At 53.8% G+C, this 18,119-nt stretch overlaps 5 protein-coding genes across 5 annotated transcripts; 2 read left to right on the plus strand and 3 right to left on the minus strand.

Moving 5' to 3' along the window:
* Nucleotides 1-11: 11 nt before the first annotated feature.
* On the plus strand, nt 12-1,457 carry PG986_011046 (uncharacterized protein; the record flags this gene model as incomplete). The annotated part of the gene is made up of 3 exons (XM_066847268.1): nt 12-91; nt 364-612; nt 728-1,457. The coding sequence occupies 3 exons, from the start codon at nt 12-14 to the stop codon at nt 1,455-1,457; spliced, it is 1,059 nt and encodes a 352-aa protein (XP_066696759.1).
* A 944-nt stretch (nt 1,458-2,401) lies between these two features.
* PG986_011047 (uncharacterized protein) lies at nt 2,402-2,885 on the minus strand (the record flags this gene model as incomplete). The annotated part of the gene is made up of 2 exons (XM_066847269.1): nt 2,402-2,436; nt 2,528-2,885. 2 exons carry the CDS (start codon nt 2,883-2,885, stop codon nt 2,402-2,404), a joined length of 393 nt encoding a protein of 130 aa, XP_066696760.1.
* Nucleotides 2,886-3,654: 769 nt separating this feature from the next.
* On the plus strand, nt 3,655-5,069 carry PG986_011048 (molybdate transporter 1; the record flags this gene model as incomplete). The annotated part of the gene is made up of 2 exons (XM_066847270.1): nt 3,655-3,891; nt 3,951-5,069. The coding sequence occupies 2 exons, from the start codon at nt 3,655-3,657 to the stop codon at nt 5,067-5,069; spliced, it is 1,356 nt and encodes a 451-aa protein (XP_066696761.1).
* A 1,806-nt stretch (nt 5,070-6,875) lies between these two features.
* PG986_011049 (uncharacterized protein) lies at nt 6,876-9,247 on the minus strand (the record flags this gene model as incomplete). Its single annotated transcript, XM_066847271.1, has 2 exons — nt 6,876-8,760; nt 8,820-9,247. 2 exons carry the CDS (start codon nt 9,245-9,247, stop codon nt 6,876-6,878), a joined length of 2,313 nt encoding a protein of 770 aa, XP_066696762.1.
* Nucleotides 9,248-15,541: 6,294 nt separating this feature from the next.
* PG986_011050 (uncharacterized protein) lies at nt 15,542-17,509 on the minus strand (the record flags this gene model as incomplete). Its single annotated transcript, XM_066847272.1, has 3 exons — nt 15,542-16,769; nt 16,831-16,973; nt 17,069-17,509. 3 exons carry the CDS (start codon nt 17,507-17,509, stop codon nt 15,542-15,544), a joined length of 1,812 nt encoding a protein of 603 aa, XP_066696763.1.
* Between the last annotated feature and the right edge of the window lie 610 nt (nt 17,510-18,119).

Genomic DNA, 18,119 nt, shown 5'->3' on the forward strand with positions numbered 1-18,119 from the left:
AGCCCTTCACCATGTCCGGCGCGAACAGCTGGCTGCAGCGACAGCGAAAGGCCGAGCTTGTAGAGCTCGCGCAACATTCGGGACTTACAAAGTATGTATGCACGCGATATATCCTCTTGCGCATTGCTTTTACTTCATCTATTCTCGATTCTTGAGGCATTTTTTTTCTCTCTCGCGTTTTGTCTTGCTTTCGCCAACTGTGACGCGACCTGAAGCTCCCGCCTTCTGTCGTCATCAAGAGCTATCGTGCACCCCTCAGGAATGCGGGCCCGTTGCACCCACGAGCAAATCTCGTGGCGTCACCTCACCCAGACACTAGAACTCGCGACACAAGGCACGCGCTGACTCAAATCCGCCATGTAGCTACGAATCTTTCAAGAAGACCGAGCTGGAGCTCGCCCTGGACGAATACCTCGCACAAAACTCGGCGCAATTCACGGCCGATCCCAAGTTCGCGCCTTACTTCTCGAGTCGCAACAGGGCGGCCGGGTCGCCAATCAAGAGGGATCTTGACGAGAAGCCCCGCGTCAGCAAGCGAAGACTTACCAAGGCGATTGAAGAGGCGCCTACGTTCTCGCCGGCGCCCGCGAACACTCACGCGCCCGCGATTGAGTAAGTCACCACCACTCAGGGCGGCGCGTTGTCGCAATCTCCCTCCATTCGCAGGGCATGGCACGCGTCGGGCTCTGCAGCACTCGTGCGCGTTTTTACTAACAACAAGGTTCAGGTCATCGGAGGAGGACGAGCCGTCGGCCACTGGCATCTCTACAGCCATCGCCCACACGCCGGCCCGTGCCCTCACCCTCGCAAGTCGCATTCCGATGCCCGCCACACCGGCTGACGTCGCCGACGCTGTCGACCGCTCAACTCTTGCTGTGAGGAACCGCGTCTCGTCCATCTACAAGGAGTCCGGCGTCACAGAAGCAACCCACGCTACGCGCGAATACCTGTCCTCTGTAAACGCTGTGCTTGCCCTCGTCTCGCTTTTCGAGCTATACTTCTTGCGACCCGAGGTGTTGCCTGATCGCTACGCATTCACCGTCCCCGCCGTCCAGCTTCTCGGTACCAAGGACTACCCCGTCATGGTTCCAGATCTGTTCCTGCTCTTCACCACGTCCTTCTGGTCGCCTGCCTTCCTGTGGGCCTGCACCAGCGCCATTGTCCCAACTCTGTTCGGCTACTTCTTCAACCTGTCTGTGGCTCATCAGTCGGGTCGTCGCACTAGCCGCCAAGCCAAACCCTCTCCTGACTACACTGTTGACCCGATGACCTTCAGCATTGTGAAAGCTCTGCTCTCCTTTGTGGTCTATGGACAGAACGTCACCTTTGGTGGCTGGTTCGATCAAGAATCAATTGCGCGCGTCAACGGCGCGGTCTACGGTGGCTGGAAAGGTGTCTTGGTTGGCACCGCCGTCACGGGCCTTTTCAGCGTCTACGATGCTGTCCTGAAGAAGTAGACGCGAAATTACTATCCCGGGAAGACAACTCTTGGATCCACGCTGTCTATCGATTCGTAAATCATCGACTTTGAGCGAGGTACCCCCATTTGGCGAATCGAACCCCTATTCGCGATTGCTCATTCTTATGCAATATACAATAGCAACATGTATTGTCATCCCTACAAGCTGAGCAGTCTGTTCAGTAAGCTGGATGGTGTCTTTGACCTGTGCGTTACCCCATTCATGACCTTGAGGATGGCGTTGGGTGGCGTTTTTCGGTGTTGGTGGTCTGCTTTGGCTTTCTTGTCACCCTGATACCAGGCTTTTCCTCTGGCCCCCTGTTTTTATCCCCGCTCTGAACTCTTGGTATATATAGCATCCAATCGGACCTCTCCTGCTTGAGGGAGGTGAGGCTTGGATGCTTGTCCTACCAGGTTCGGAGCGGGGTGTTTTGGAGTTTTTGTTTTCTTATATTTCAGACCCCAGGTAGACCATCTGGCGGCGGTTGTTACAGCGCGCCTCTGGGAACGTGGTATCTTTGAGGACTGCGGTACAAACATGCAGTTGACGGTCAGGGTTTTTTTGTTATTGTCAAAGTCGAACAAGGTGTTACCCCCTCTCAACAGTGTTTATAGTCAACGAATGCGGGGCCGTCCCGGCTCAATAGTTATCCAAGCGACACATTTTCCAGGAGAACGAGGATTACTATAATCCTCATACTCTCAAACTTGGGTGGGTCGGTCAGGAAGTGCTTTTTTCTAGAACGAATGGACGAATTGGATGATACGTCAAAGCGGCTCAGTTGAAATATATTCTGCCTTCCCCCTTCCAGCTCACTCTGATGAAAACCCGTTTGACTACCTCGATCGTGATGTAATGTTTGATTATGTGGTGAAGCAACTTGTGACCAACGAAAGAAACGATGAGGACTGATCCCGACTACATCGTGCTCCGCCGTCCTTCTACTTGTCCTTTAGGGAGCCCAGCCAGAGCTCATCTGCATTTGCGGTTGGGAGGTTAGTACAAGTTCCACTCCTTTCGTCTGGGATAAGGGAAGGGACGAAAGGACTCTCAACGTCGGTACTTACCTTCCTCGGGCAAAGCCCACTCGCGTTCCTCCTCGGTATACAACCGAACGATCTTGCCGTCCGGGTCCCGCGCGCAGAGCACCCAACCTTTCACGCCCCTCAGAACGCGCGAGTGCTCCACCTCCTTGACGTCGAGCCAGCGCGGCCACGCCTCGAGGTCGGCCGGGGTGTTGACCCCCCAGGTCACGGGGTCCCAGCCGACCTGGGCCGCGGCCTGTGCGGGGGTGAAGGGGAGGACGGTGGTGTAGAAGGATTGGGTGGCGCGGATGTCGTGGCTGGCGAGTTTGAGGTGGTTGAGGCCTGGGAAGGATTGGGGCATGGAGGTTGGGGCTGGGGCTGTTGTTGTTTCTTGGGACATTTTGGGAGCTGCAAAGGAGGATTATGTATGTATCAATAGACAGTGGGATATGTGGCAAGAGTGGTTTGTCTTATTACGGGCTATGGGAGACTTAACGTCCACTAAATGCACTTCTATACCTATGGAAGAAACCATCGCCTCCTTGAAGCACGATATTCGGTACGACGGTGTATGCAAGGCGTTGGGTTGTGTTTGCCCGGTTCAATCAATACGGAATTCCGTCTCGCCAACAACCTTCTGGGGGGTTGATGCATTGAATCGATCCTAGGATCGCTGATATATCAGGCCTGCAAGGTGGCAGCTTCCATGTTGATTGCACGCTGAATGTTATGGAGGTACAAACCTGACGACCACGTTCAGGACGACATTGCTGTGTCGCCGACCTGCCACAAGCAAATCCTTTCCGCTTCAGGTCTCACCCACTAGCGCGCTGGGTATTTGCTGTAACTGCACAGGCGTTTGATGATACAAGTACCCAATTTACACGAAACTTGGGCTTCCATAACTAAATCATGGGCTGGTAGGAGCTGGCCGAGCTGGCCTGGGATATATTCCCAGCAAAAAGAGGTGCTGCTGCAAGTAGTGCCGATGTGGGGTTTGCGTCGGTCGTCTGCTCCGCCAATTCAGGTGACCAATCCAAATACCCGGTTCCCAACCACTTCTCCCTTTCCACGTCAACAACTTTACAATCTGATGGCCTGCTGGTAAGGCTGTTTTGTTTCTCGGTCTGCTCTGCGAATAGTACCTACCTTCACCCCTCCAAAGCAACATGGCGTTCCTCTCCAGCATCCGGCGGTTTAACCGCAATAATGCCTCGACACTGCGCCGATCCCCGCTCGCCGAGATGTCGGGGGCCTTGGGCGACCTCGGGACCTTGTTGCCGCTCATGATCACCCTGGCCGTCAACGGCTCTATATCTCTGTCCACCACTCTGGTCTTTTCGGGCATGTTCAACCTGATTACGGGGGTCGTCTTTGGTATTCCTCTGCCTGTGCAGCCCATGAAGGTAGGTTCTTGGTCGTCTACATTTCCGAGAGCAGAGCGTAGCTGACTCATTCATCTCAGGCCATAGCTGCAGCAGCCATAGCCTCGCACACGTCCATGCGTGAGACCATGGCAGCCGGCAGTGTCACTTCTATCATCGTGTTAGTGCTCAGCCTCACCGGTCTCTTGCAGTGGTTTACCCGCGTCATCCCGGTGCCCGTCATCAAGGGAATCCAGTTTGGCGCCGGCCTCTCCCTGATCATCTCTGCCGGCACCTCCCTACTGCGCCCCCTACCTTGGTTCATTCCACAGCCCCTGGATAACCGGATCTGGGCCATTGCAGCTTTCATCTTGCTCATCGCGACGCTGCGCCTACCGCGATTCCCGTATGCTCTGTTGATCTTCTTCGCGGGAGTCATCATAGCCTTTGTCATTATCCTCACCGACCATCTGGGTTTCGAACACCACCATCTCCACCCTCACGGCCCTCATCACCATCACCTGCCTTGGTTCGGCATCTGGAAGCCCTATTTCGTTCTGCCCAACTGGACCGAGGACGCGATTGGCATGGGCATCGCGCAGCTGCCCCTCACGACACTGAACTCGGTCATCGCGGCAAGTGCGCTGGCCGCAGACCTGCTGCCCGACCTGCCGACACCCAGCGTCACGGCTCTCGGTACCAGCGTCGCGCTCATGAACTTGTTCGGCTGCTGGTTCGGCGCTATGCCCGTCTGTCATGGTGCAGGTGGTCTCGCGGCCCAATACCGCTTCGGTGCCCGCAGCGGTGCCAGCATCATCATGCTGGGCCTGCTCAAGGTGGTGCTCGGACTCGTCTTCGGCGAGACGCTCTTCGATCTGCTCGGTGCGTTCCCCCACAGCTTGTTGGGCATCATGGTGGTGGCGGCGGGTCTGGAGCTGGCCAAGGTTGGCCAGAGCCTCAACCACGGCGCGTCGGACCTGTGGGAGACGAGCGTCCAGGAGAGCCGGAACCCCCTGCGGAGACACCGTGAACTTTCAGAGGAAGAAAGGTCTGAGCGGTGGGTCGTCATGCTGATGACGACGGCGGGCATCTTGGCGTTCAAGAACGACGCCGTGGGCTTCCTGGCGGGCATGTTCTGCCATTGGGCGTACAGGGCCGCGGAAGAGATGGAGCGGAGAAGAGCGACTCCGCGTTCGGAGAGAGCGCCGCTGTTGAGGTAGTGGGAGATTTGAAACCAATGGAGACTACAGATCAGATGAGCAGGATATCTCAATCTCGTCAATCATAGGATATGTTACATGCGTCTTCAACCGATTCGATGGTGATAGATAGATAGATAAGCTCCTAAGAAGACGGTCATTCATGGCATAGACTTTGCTTTTCATCTTTCAATCACTTGTTTGAATTGTGTGCCCATACAAGTGGAATTGTGTATGAACCTACTTCGAAACCTTTACCTTCCTCCAACAAATTGCTCCTTCATAACTCGGCAGTCTGTCTACTCTTCTTCTTTACTCTACTCTATCCTCTCTAACGACTGATGTCCTTGATTTCTGCTGCCGACGAACTGCCTCGAAAACATGCCTGGATGCATATCACTTCTGTACTTTGCAGGTACCCTCTATACCCGTGTACTCAGAAAGATCAAGCCCCCAGGCAAGGAACAAACACAAGCAGAGGGGGCCAGTACCGGACCGACTACACAATGTAGCCCCCCACGAGTAGCTTGAAGTTCTTCTTCCCGCATCCTCCAACCACGGCTATATCGGCAGAGAAAAGGTCAACTTGGCATCCCCAATGCCCAATGGAGCACACGTCCCCCGACATGATTGGCCGAACCGAACCCCGGCCTGCCCGCCAAGCGCGGGAAGGACCCCTTCGCAGAACCTCCTTAAAACTTCCAAGGGGGTACGAGATCAGATCCCTTGTGGAGCTACTCTTCTTTTCTCTCTCTATCTTGGATGCAACGCTGCGGATCTATCTATCTATATAAGAACATCGCCGGGGTACATCTGAGGACTTGTCCCTTCCTTCCCACAACACATCTCACGACACGTCGAACTCTCTCCCTCATTATTCTCTCTTGTACGACTTCTCTGTGTGACATCCATCAACCTCCCGGGGAACGCACCGGCCTCAGTCAACAAGATCCCACCTGCCCGTGGCTTCTCTTACGTCCATCATATGACGGTACTTCACGTTGGGAAGATCCAGGTTTCCGAGCAAAAGAAACAAGCATCCCCTACACAAACATATACATCACATCATCTTTCCCATCACAAAAAAAGCGAACGCGAAAATGCTCGATATGTTTCTAGTGAACTCTCTTACAGTTCATCATCGGGTTCGAATTGGCACACGGGCGCCTAAGGGGTAAAAAAAGTGTACAGCGACCTAATGAGATCGACCTTCTAACGAAAAAAAATATATATATATATATATATATAAAAGGAACAGGAGAACCAAAGAGGAAAAAAAGAAGCAATAGATTTTCCGTCCTGATGCTTTCGCTCTTCTTAAGTCATTTCCCGATCCGTTTCATCCGTCCACTGATACTGGTGATGTGAATGGATAGCGTATTCCTCGCCCGCCCGTCCGCCCGCCGTTCATTAATTCTATCCCTCCGTCTCACTTTTTTGGATAGGACCGACTGACTGCACCCGGCTTCCCAAGGCATATAAGTCAGGCAGTTTCCAAGGGCTCCAAGAAGGACCACCTGCCGACTCCGTTCTCCAACTCCCCTAAACAAAGAAAAAGCACCAAGATTCAAACCCAATGAGGACCTCGCCTTCAACGCCACCAGTACGTATCCCTGTACTGGAAATGTGCTTCTGATGCATGCGGATATACCCGACATATCAAGGAAAAGAAACCCGCGATCGTGCTGTTGGTGTCCCCCTACGCATTCCCCTGTTGATAGGAAACATAGGGAGATTGCGTGCCAACCAATGCCACGTCTATGCCCGATCATGCCACAAATATTCGAAATTTGATGGAAAAAGAGAAAGGAGTGCCGCGGCCATCGACTAATTGTCCCGCTCACTCGGATTCTCCCATTTAATGGGGTGGACAAGCATGCTGCGGAGGCATAGCCGTCCCGAGTTGTTCGGGTCAGCCTCCTCCTCCCGACCTCCGCGAAGGTCGCCTTCACCGGATCGGCCGCCGTTCTTGCCACGGCCATCCATCTGGGCGTAACCCAGCCAGCGGCGCCATAACAGACCAGCGAACTCGCTGTTGTAGTACCATGAGGTACCCTTGTGGTTGTGCTCGTTTTGCAGGTCGAAGGGGCTTCCGTGGCCACCTGAGGTGTGATCTCGTCCACCGTTGAAGTGCTTCTCGATCTCCTCGGCGGGCCAGGCGCGGTCAACGTAGACGGGATGCGGGGCGTACACGGCCTTCAGGCCGTGGTGGAATGCCATGGAGGGTGGGAACATCTCACTGAACATGCCATGATGCATACGCCACGTTTCCTCGTGCATGGCGGACAATAGGCGTCGTGAGAGTCGAGATGCCGTCACAATGGCGCATCGACGAGGAGGGATCGGGTATTGCTTGTCGTACCCGGTGACATCGCTAGCAAAGACCCAGCCAGATTCATTGGTATCGAATAAGGGGTTCAGGGTAATGAGATCGGCGTCTTCGCCCACGCCACACTGGGTCATGTCGGAGCCGGTGGCGCAAGACTTGGGCATGAAGCCGCCCTCGCCTTGCTGAAGGTTGTTTTTGCCGGCGAAAATAACCGGTCCCATGATCGAGCGGCGGCCGGAAGCCTGGGTCTCACGCTCGACAATCTTGGTAAAGTTGTTCCAGTCGCCGTGCAGCGCAGGGATGTAGTATTTGCTGGCACGCTCCCACATGCCCTGTCGGCTTTGTTTGGCACCCCATTTGCCCAGTCTATCGAAAAGCTCGTAGTAAGACCCAGTCCAACGCATATCCATTTCCCAGTTCCAGAAATGGGCATACTCAGGGTGCATCTGGGCGAAGTGTTGAAGGGGCATGTGGGCGCTACGGTAGACCCCGTGGATATCACCGTTGCTAGGGTTGTCAAAGGCGTCGCCGAAGTCTCCGGGATAGTAGAGGTTCATCTGAGCCTCAGACCAGAGGGTGCAGATACCATGGAATTCCCGCGGGACGTTTTCGTCCAAAATGTCCTGAGCGGTCTGAGGGTCTGCCCAGATAGGCATGTTGTTGTCCCGGACGTGAAGCAGAAAGTGCACGTCGTACTCACCACCCGACTGAAGATTGAGTTCGGAAATCATGGCGCGGAAGTTGAGGAGTGCGTGAGCCGTCCATTTGAAGCCCACGTAAGTTCGGATCACAATGGCAGTACGGTCGATGCGTTTCGGTCGAAGCTTGGCGTACTCTGCATCCTGGGTGCTGTTGCCGGTGTAGAAGCGGTTCTCGTTGGCGACAAAACATCGTTCTTGTGCTGCTGCCCAGTCCATGTTTTCCCAGTTGATCTTGCCATGCTTCTGCCAAACGGCTTCGTTGCCTTCGTGATCCGTATCCAGTGCCTCTCCAGTGCCACCCTCCTTGGTAGTGTAGCCCAAGCCATAAGCACCATAACGGCCAAATCGATCGAAGCAGACATCTTCCCGCAGGCCGAGCAAATCATAAGAACCCATGGCTGGCTTTGCCTGGCCCTGGGGCACCCCAGAGTAAGCGTAGACATCAGGTACCGGTGTCTTCCGGGCGGCGTCAAGATAGCACGGTTGAACCTTGTGGTATTCGCTCTTGTACTCGCTGGAGTCGTAGTCCGGATGCGGGTTGTAGGGGGTCGGCGTAGGGAGTTTGGTGTGGTGTGGTGCGGAGACCGGAATCGTGAGTTTGCTGCCGGTAGGTGCTGGGTACTCGGGTGTGTACTCGACAAAAGGCACAATAGCCCTGAGGCCCTTGTAATACCCATCCATGCTATTTTCAAAAGTTAGAAGCTGCTATGATATTCGTGTCTGAAGGTGTGTTTGACTTACTGCTTGTATCTCATCCAGTGGGGGCCATTCTGACCATCGTCTTCTGGCTCCTCCTCTTCCTCCTTTTGTTCCTCAGCATTCTCCTTCTTCTCTTCGGGCACAGCTCCATCCTGTGTCTGGAGAACGATTTCCTCTCCCTTGCCTGCTTGCGCCTCTCTCAATTGGCCCTTGCCCAGTTGCATCAGATCCATTACATCCTGGCGCGTTTTTGTTGTTAAACGTGGGTTAAAGAGGGTAAGCGACAGTAATAGGATGAGCACGAGGGTCCATATCACCACTCTCCGGTATAAGCAATGCCCCAGGATTTGCCTTAGACGGAACTTTTTGCTTTGCGGTTTTGTGGTGACCGGCAGATATATTTCGTTTTTGGCGGAGATCATGCTGCCGAATGAGCTCGATTTGCGCAGGAACGACGACACTTTATCCATAGTGGATAGTGAGATGGTCGTCCGGTGACGGTTGGTTTGGCGATGTAAATGAGGTGATATTAACGGAAGAGCATCGACAGGATTTCAAAGATGTTGAGTTGCAGCAACATGCATTAGAGGGCAGGAGTTGGTGAGAACTGATGCTGCGACGGCGAGTTGGCCCAAGTCTGCTATAAGCGAGCAAGCAACACACAGCCGGGGATTGAAAGAGCGCGCAGAGTGAACTCCAGCCACTTATCAAGTCTGCAACTAGTCCAACAGATTTCTGATGGATGCGACTAGACCAATCCGTCAACGAAAACCAGAGGCTTGGCTCGTTCTTGACCGCTGCGGGTTTAAGGCAGGTAAAAGAATGGCGTGCCGAGTTTGGCGATATATCGATGCCGTTGCCGATTTAACCCAGAAGAGGGCTGAAGGTTCCTTGGTTGTGTTGCCTCGATTCTGTCATAGAGCGGGAACCAATATGGGGTCGGCTAGGTAGCTCGGTGGTGCTTTCTTGATTTTTAGGCCGATCCAATCGCGGACAGCTAAAGAAGTCGAGGGGCGGGTTCCCGTAGTGCCGTTATCGAGATCGTGGACGAGGCAGTATCGCACAACAGTAATTGTCCACACACACACACACAAGTCGATGACAAGGCTGGGAGAGGGGAAGACAAAAGATAAGAAAGGATGGCAATAAGAAGGGCCCGTCTTTCCCGGAGTGGTGCAAAGAAGAATGGTACAAAGAGGGTAGGTAGGCGGAGGAGAAAAAAGAGGGTTGATGATCGGGCGTGGGAACAGACGATAAAACACCAAAGCCACTAGGCGGAGGGCCGCGACAAACGACAATGGGCTGGGCAGGAAGTCTTGGGCCGACTCGGACTTGTCAAACGAAACTGATTAGGCGACAAGAGAGCGAAGAGGCAAGTTGGCGGTAGCTTAAGCGATGGATTGGGAAAAAACAAAGTGGTTGCTTCTCCAGCATCAGAGACAGGCGGCCGAAACTATTGCTTCTTACACTCTCGCACAACTGGATCCGTGCTCAGATCTTGCGAAAGAAATAAAAAGATGGCCAAACACTCGGGGGAGTCTTGCCTGGTACATATGACGCGCAATGGAAAGTTGATACTAGCTGGCCCCCTATCTAAAACCTGGCTTGACTCCCGAATCTAGCATTCGCGCCCCCTGTCGGCCATCAATGCGTTGCAACTTATGGATTCCCACTGAACCTTGTCGGTCTCCCCAGGATCTTCTGTCTTGGAAGAATTTCTACTTTTTGCCTGCAGTAAGTACATACATACTTGCCGTCCCTACCAGCCGGGACCCTTCGAGCAAATGCTATTTACGTTGCCTCCCTGGTCAATTAATCGCCTCTCCCTCAATGGGCCAAGTCTAGATGCCCGGGGAATACGGTAAGCAAGTACTGGCGGCGGGCACCAACAGCAGTAGCAGGAACAGCAGCAGCTGTAGAGGCGGTACTGTAGCAGTGGTGCTGGTGCTGGTGGTGCTGGTGGTGCTGGTGGTGGTTGTCCTAAAACCTGGAGGCGCTACTACGCTAGGCCACACTGCCCATGGGACGGGTAGTAGTCAAGTGCAACCCTGGCCAGTCGGCGCAAGACTGTTGAGCCTCCAAACGCCGTCGCACACTGCACGAGTCTGCCAAGACGAGCGGATTTGCGTGGTGGTGGGTGGGCTCACAGACTGCCATTTCTAGTCAGCCCCCACATCGACATTGGCTACTGGCCGCAGCAAGGGAGATTAAACAGAGGCCAATCAGCGACCCCGAATCGGCCTGGAGGAGTCAGTTGCCCGTGTCTCACAGAACGGGACGGGTACCGATTAAAGCAGATCGGCGCTCTGGTACTTACTGGCGCACACTGGCACACTGGCGGCCTGCCCAAAGTGCTTAGGGTACTGCCTAGGTGCCAGGGATGGGGCAGGGGGCGCTGTCAAGTCCTCTCAGACCATCCCGGGCCATGCAGCCAAGCGAAAACACTAGGAACCGCAGAATTCGACCACTTGCTTGGATTTGAAACAGCATCCTCATGAGGGACGCGTAGCAAAAAGTGGGCGGGATGGATCTCCGAAATCACCAGTTTTTCCGTCTTGGGCACTCAAGCACGTTCTTTCACCACCGGCAAACTGCCACTGTTGCAGCAATCGCATCATCGCCCTCTTCCCAACCTGCTTGCCTGCTGCTAAATCGGGACAGAGCATTTGGCATATTCGTGGATGCACGCACGCCGGACAATTGGCTTTCCCCAATAAGCACTACGGCGGCGACATGCTTTACCATTGCACTTCTTGCTATTTATTGTCACTTTGCATCTGTATGTACGGTATTATCTCCTTTTGGATGGCATTCCTCCATGCCGAAAGTATGTGCCTGTCCTTTTTCTGTAACGAAGCCCAAGGCCCGGCGGGAGGCACAAGCTTTCCCCAAAACAAATTACGGCGAGTGAGTGTCGTCATCGTTTGCACTTGAGATGGATCCCAGGCAGGCCCAAAGTCCAGGCTTTCATATGAAGGCCATTCCGTATTGTGGAACTACACGACTTGTACATAACCTAGTAGTTGTCCACAAATGTTCCTACCCATTTCTGCCAGTTCAGTGCCATGTGGTTGGTTTTTGGAACTGTGATTTGATAATCCCCTCCAGGATGGGGAACATGGAAGACGACTGATGAAAAGTCCCTCTGGAGTCTGCGCCCGCACCGGCGCCCACACAGCACTGACTGTGAGGTCCTTTTCGCAGAGTAGTCAAACGGACGGACTGTGTGATCTTGGGGGGCATTGCCCATGAGCCTTCTAACGCACCTACACTTCAAGCGCAATCTCGAGTTGAAATTACGGCCAGAGCCCGGAGAGGCCCGCCCGAATGAGACGCAGAAACAATTGCTCGGAAATTGTTTCACTTCTGAACCACGCCCGCAGCGATCCGAATCTGTAATGCAACGCACCGTTACCGACTTACGTAGGCCAGAACTTCCATGCACCGTGCATCCCCATTTTCCGACTCGACATCGATCCATTCTCTGGCCCCCGCTGACGCCAGCAGGAAGGCAGGCCCAGCCAGCCTCGGTTTCTGGAAACACCCGCATGTAACAACCTGACTTGACCAAAAGCCGGAGCCAGCCCGCTTCCACATTCCTACCTGGTAGAGGATATCACCACCAACGACCATCTTTTAAGCATGTGCCGCGTTACACCATGTCCACAGCTAGCAAGCCCTGGTTCCTGCGCTGGCCTGCCCAACGGGTTTGTTATTCCCTTTAATTATTGCCAGCTCCTAGCGAACATCAGGTAGTCAAGCGGTCGTCCGGTCTCCTGGTAAGCATCAAGGTTGCAGCGATCGGCGGAGGATTCGTGCTTTTATTGAACTGGATGCATCTTTCGGTGTGTCTATTAGAGGACCCTCTTACCTCCAGCTCGGGCACCGTTCTCTGTAGCATGGGACGAAATGCCACACGAACTGCTAAGATAACGATTCACGTCATACCTACCCAGTACTCTGAAATAACCAGGGGTTCTCGTCGCGTTATCTCGCCTACTTAGTATGTAGCGCTTTGCCAATAAGTGTGCTATACTCGACTCAACTACGGGGTTTTCTACTTACTCTTGGCAAACACCCTTGGTCTCCAATGTATTTTAAACAATTTATATCAAAGGGAATTCACGGGGCATCACCATCGCCGGCTGCTCTAAACGGAACATCTCCTGTTCCTCCGTTGTCTATGACCCGGTGCTTGTCAGGAACAGTTGCGCCTACTACTCATTGGCGTATAGCCGCGCTATTCACTAATAACATGGTATTATATCTCAAGGAGCGCCATCTCATGATGGGCAGAATCTGACCACTCAGGTAATGCGATACCCATTGAGCACCAACTTGGATAATGCTCTTGATACCAGCTCACCCAGCCTTGCTGCGCCTTGCCAAGATATATAGGATTTCGTGTTTTGTCGGATCAACATCCGGAGCTAAGGATGAGTAGATCGTTCTGGGCAGCGACCATCTCTACCCTCTACGCCTACCCGGTACAGAACCTCATTATGTAATAAGCTCAGTGTCTATAGTGGCCATTGTCACGAGGAACCCCTTCCGTCAACGCAACCCTGGACAGTTCTTGCTTTGGTGTGGTGGTGACTGACAGGCCCCAAACAATCACCCCGCGAGCTAGTGTCTTTTCACTCTCCGTACCTATAGATAGAACAGAATAACACTCTTGTTCCTGGAATTTTCTAGGTTCCTCCCGCGCCCTCGGAGTTTCGATTGAACCACACGGCGATCCCGCCCGGCTTGTCGATTGGTGTGACAATGCACGTAGCGGGCAACCAGCGACCCGTGGGGCGTCAAGAGAATGTGATGTTTCAAAAGGCCCTGGGAAGAGCGCTTTTCAGAACTTCTAGGCCCCGACCGGCCGCGCTCCGAAGGACAGCGTTCATTGCTGGCAGCAGCTGCATGCCAGCCCTGCTCTTCTCGCCTCAAGCTTACATGGAGTTGTAGTTGTAGTTGTAGTTGTAGCTGTAGGTAGGTTATGTAGTACATGCACATGCTGTCTCTTTCCCAATCAAGATGGCGGCTCAGTCTTAATAAGAGCCGCATCGCTTAAAGTAGGTTGACAGGCTCGGGCCTCTCCATCTTTGCCAGCCGAGCGATGTAGCAAATGACGGAGACTCAAGCCACGGACGCCCGAAGATTCAGATCAGAAGACTTGCCTGGATGACAATTCCGACTTGCATCGCCGGGATGGCTCTGCTCCTGCAAGTGTGTTTATTTCGAGATCACGATGCCTGCCCGCCTGCCTGGTGTACGCACCTGCAATGCAGGCTCTATACAGGTTTGTTAATTCATCGAAGCATGCATTCTTTAACTTGTTCTGGCTCCTTCGGGTCAATCGCCGTCGACCGTGTTGAAGGTTAAAGTGAGTTACACAGAACCTTGGCATCGGGTGACCCAAGAATCTTGGTTTTCACTTCCATCCGAACAACACACTGATCGGGGAGACTGTGGCATCAGAAATGGAACAGAGAGGCTTAACAGCTTACGCGGTCTCTTGGGAGGGGCTTCAATACGAAGAAACAGACCCTGATTCAATCAATTGCTTGAGATGAGATGCTCCAAATTGCAGCCATTCCATCCCTTGGCGACGTTACATCTTTTTTTTTTTTGTGGGAAAGTAAGCCCCTGGGATCTGGAACAGACAGCCCTTCGTTCCATCACGCAACTTATCGTCGTGAGACTCGATCGTCTTCTCTCTGTTCCTGACAGCAATCCCGGGCCGACAAGATAATGCTTGTTTCACACTTACTCTCGAGAAATGCCACCAATGAACGGGAGGTGTGCTATACATGCTCTTGAATCAGTGACCGTTGCCGTGCCTCGGCTGAGGGACTGACTGCCCATCTCTGGCTGCGATGAGTAATGAGGTACGTTAGCAGGTACGTTAGCAGATGCCTCACGACTTTCTTGTTGGAGCTGGACTTCAGCGTCAGCCCTAGTTTGATGATGTGCGAGATCTCTGCACCATGACTTGCAGCCGAAAGTTTGCCAACATCTTTTGGGAGGAGGAAACCGGCAGTTTGAAGATGCATGTGCTGGGCTCAGCAAACTGCATACCACCGCCCCTCGCTTACTCCTTGACCCCAGCTAGCTATAATGTGATTGATATGGCTGTTTTTAATGTGGCGTTCAGGCGCTGCTGAAAGCTACCGAACACCAAATATACACCATACGGACATGCATGCTCTTGAGTGCTTTGCATACCGTGAGTAGTACAGTACAAACATGTATCATTAACGGGCGGACTGATAGTCGGGATCATCATGCAAGCATGGGTTACAGATGTTCATCCCCACGTTTGCTGTTTGCCGTTTACCGAGAAATCAACGCTGGGATTACTTGGATTACCCTACTTCAGCTTCGCTAGTTCGGCAGGGTCTTCATTGGTCATCGAATCTATTAATTGTATATACATAACTGTCGGCACACTGTCGACTACAGTTCTATTTTGGGAAAGCAGATATTGTTCATGTATGTGTGCATATGCCGCTTTCTTTCGTCCGGGCCGTCTTCCAGTTCAAGATAGGGCTGACTGGTGACTCCCATCATCGACGTACCAAATACAAGTTGTAATTAAACTTTAAAGAAGATATAGTTTCATCCTACTCTGGTCGTTGATTCGGAGAGCGCCCCGGCTCAGTACAACCTCCGAAAGAGGACGAAAATAGATTAAGAACTGGGTGACTCCCTAAAGATGGCGCCCAGCTAGCCAACCCACGGAGAAGGAATCGACAAAAGCTTACAGGAGGTCATCAAGCAGTCCTCACGACTCCCTTTTCTGGGTCCTCGCTGCATGGTTGCGCCATAGTTGGCGCCGCCGTGGCGGTTGTAGTCGCAACCTCGGCTGCTTTCTGTTGGGTATCAGACTGTGAGCCGTCATCCTGGCGCGGAGTCGGCTCCAGTGGCGTACTGCCAGGAACAGGCCGTCGGCTTTCGGTTTCTGCGGCGGCGGCTGCTACTTGTCCTCCCCACTGACTATCATCATGGTCTGGTGATGATAATGTTACGGGTAGTCCGCGGCGCTTTTCCGCATACCGCCTGGCCTTCTTCTTGGCGTCGATCCGCTGCCGCCACCGCCGGCCGTAGCGGATCGTGGCCATGGTGCAGAGCACGCCGCAGAGCAGGAAGGCGACGCTGATGGTCGAGAACCAGCCGACGCCGATGGCCTGGATGCCCGGCAGCACGACGGCGGTGCTGACGCAGGCGAAGAGGTAGCGGATGACGTAGTTGCTCGCGACGACCTCGCCCGACTGCGTCGGCATCACGTCGAGGCAGTACGTGTTGAGCGAGGGGAAGCAGAAGAGCTGCGCGAGGCCCTGGATGAAGAGCGCGACGACGACCACGGGGATGCCGCCCCGGTCGTACTCGACGCACCAGCCGTACACGAAGATGCAGGCCGGGATCACGATGCCCATGAAGGGCAGCGACGAGTACAGCCGGTCCTCGGGGATGCGCATCCCGCGCTTGTTGACGTACTTCTTCACGATGTAGTCGGCGTACCGGCCGCCGCCGAAGGTGCCCAGCACATAGCCCGCGCCCGGGGCCAAGTAAAAGAGGCCGCCCTGCATGGGCGTCGTGAGGTTGAAGCGCGGATTCAGGACGTAGCGAATGGGCGAAAGCAAGGAGTACATGTTCCACAGTAGACTTGAGCTCGCTAGCCCGGTAAGGAACAAGTTGGGGTATTCGTAGAGCCGGATGACGCGCCACGGGTTGACCATACCACCGAGTACTTTGGCTTTCTCCAGACCGCTGTGGCCGACGAGGTCGTCGATCCGCTTGTGGTAGATCGTCTCAGGCAGGAGGAAGAAGGATCCCGCAGCGGCGACGGCGGCAAGTCCAGTCTGCAGCCAGAATATCACGCGCCAGGAGGTGAAGGTTACGATGATGCCACCGATGAAAGGGCCGAGCGCAGGGCCGATGAGCGTGCCCGACAGGAACCAACCAAGCGCCGTGCCTCTGTCGGTTGGCCGATATATATCACTAAGAAGAGGTACATGAGTTTTCGGGGCCTTTGTTAGACTGGGGAACGGTGTCGACTCACCCTATCACCGAGGAACCAACAAGAATGAACGATGTCCCTTCAAACGCCGTAAGGATACGGAAGACGAAGAAGGCCGCCAGGCTTGGAGCAAGCGCCGAGCCAATATTGCATCCGAGAAAGGCAACTGCAGTGACAAGTGTTACCTAGAGTCGTTTAGTCGTGTTGTAAGTCAAAGTCCCTTCCACGGATAAGGGTTGTTTCTTCCTCCCAGGTTGGGCTTACCGGTCTACGTCCGTACACTTGGCTTATCGGCCCCCCAGAATAGGGGCGAGATACCCATGAACAACATGTATAAGGCATTGGATAAGTTGATGATGGATCCGGTAGTTTGAAACTCGGCAGCCACTTCGGGCGTGGCAGCCAACACCGACGTGCTCGAGGTGGGCGCCAGGAACGAACAGAACGAGAGCAAGGCCACAATCATCAACTTGCGGTGGTTAGGTAGTCGATTGTACACTTCGTCCGGTATCTGCACAGTCGAGTCCCGAGCCTCGATAGGCGCATCCGGCCCCATGGAATGGTGTGTTGAAAATCGGTCCAGGTCGTGCTCGCCCTCCTCCTCGTGTACGGATTCGCTGCCATCGTGCGAAGGAGTTACGGAGCGATCACTAGCATGTAATTCGGCACTCGTCCGGCGCGGGCCTTCCGACTGGCCATGCTCATTCTTCGCCGCAAACATTGTTGAAGGCCAGGGCTTCTTTGGGGGAATTTTCTTTTCTTGATTGAGAAATTGGAATATATCAACAAAAGGGCCTCCACCCAGAACAATTATATGAGGATTAAAAAGAGCAAACGCTTTCACTCCGAGCTTATACTCTGCCGACAGCTAGGTCGTCGTCGTCTTGGGCAGCAACTACCGCCAATACGTTCAATCTCTTGCCAGGGTTGGAAGTGGATTCGAATACTGGAAAGCGGCCCACCTCCGAAGATCCATGTGAGAGAGGAAGGAGGAAAGGAAGAAGAACATAGGGATCTCAGGAGCCCGACGTAGCTTCGACGACGGCTGGATAAGTATGCAGCATGAGGAACCTTTGGCGGTGAGTAACACGAAACTTGCGCATCTGGAGCATCGAAAACATGGACTGGCCATCATAAGATCTTTAACCGTGCCTTTGCTCGGTTGAACACCGATTCTCCACCCGCCACTAGAGGCAAAAGAGGACTCCATACCCGGTCTGCCGGCCGAGTATCGCTGGGCTTCGTTCGACGTGACTCCTGCCAAGGCCTGCTTTGATAAGGAATAGAAAGCGACTCGCGCATGCCTATCTCCAATATGATAGATCCTACCG

Source organism: Apiospora aurea, assembly GCF_038362705.1.
Source record: "Apiospora aurea strain CBS 24483 chromosome Unknown utg000007l_segment0_segment0, whole genome shotgun sequence".
Classification (NCBI taxonomy): domain Eukaryota; kingdom Fungi; phylum Ascomycota; class Sordariomycetes; order Amphisphaeriales; family Apiosporaceae; genus Apiospora; species Apiospora aurea.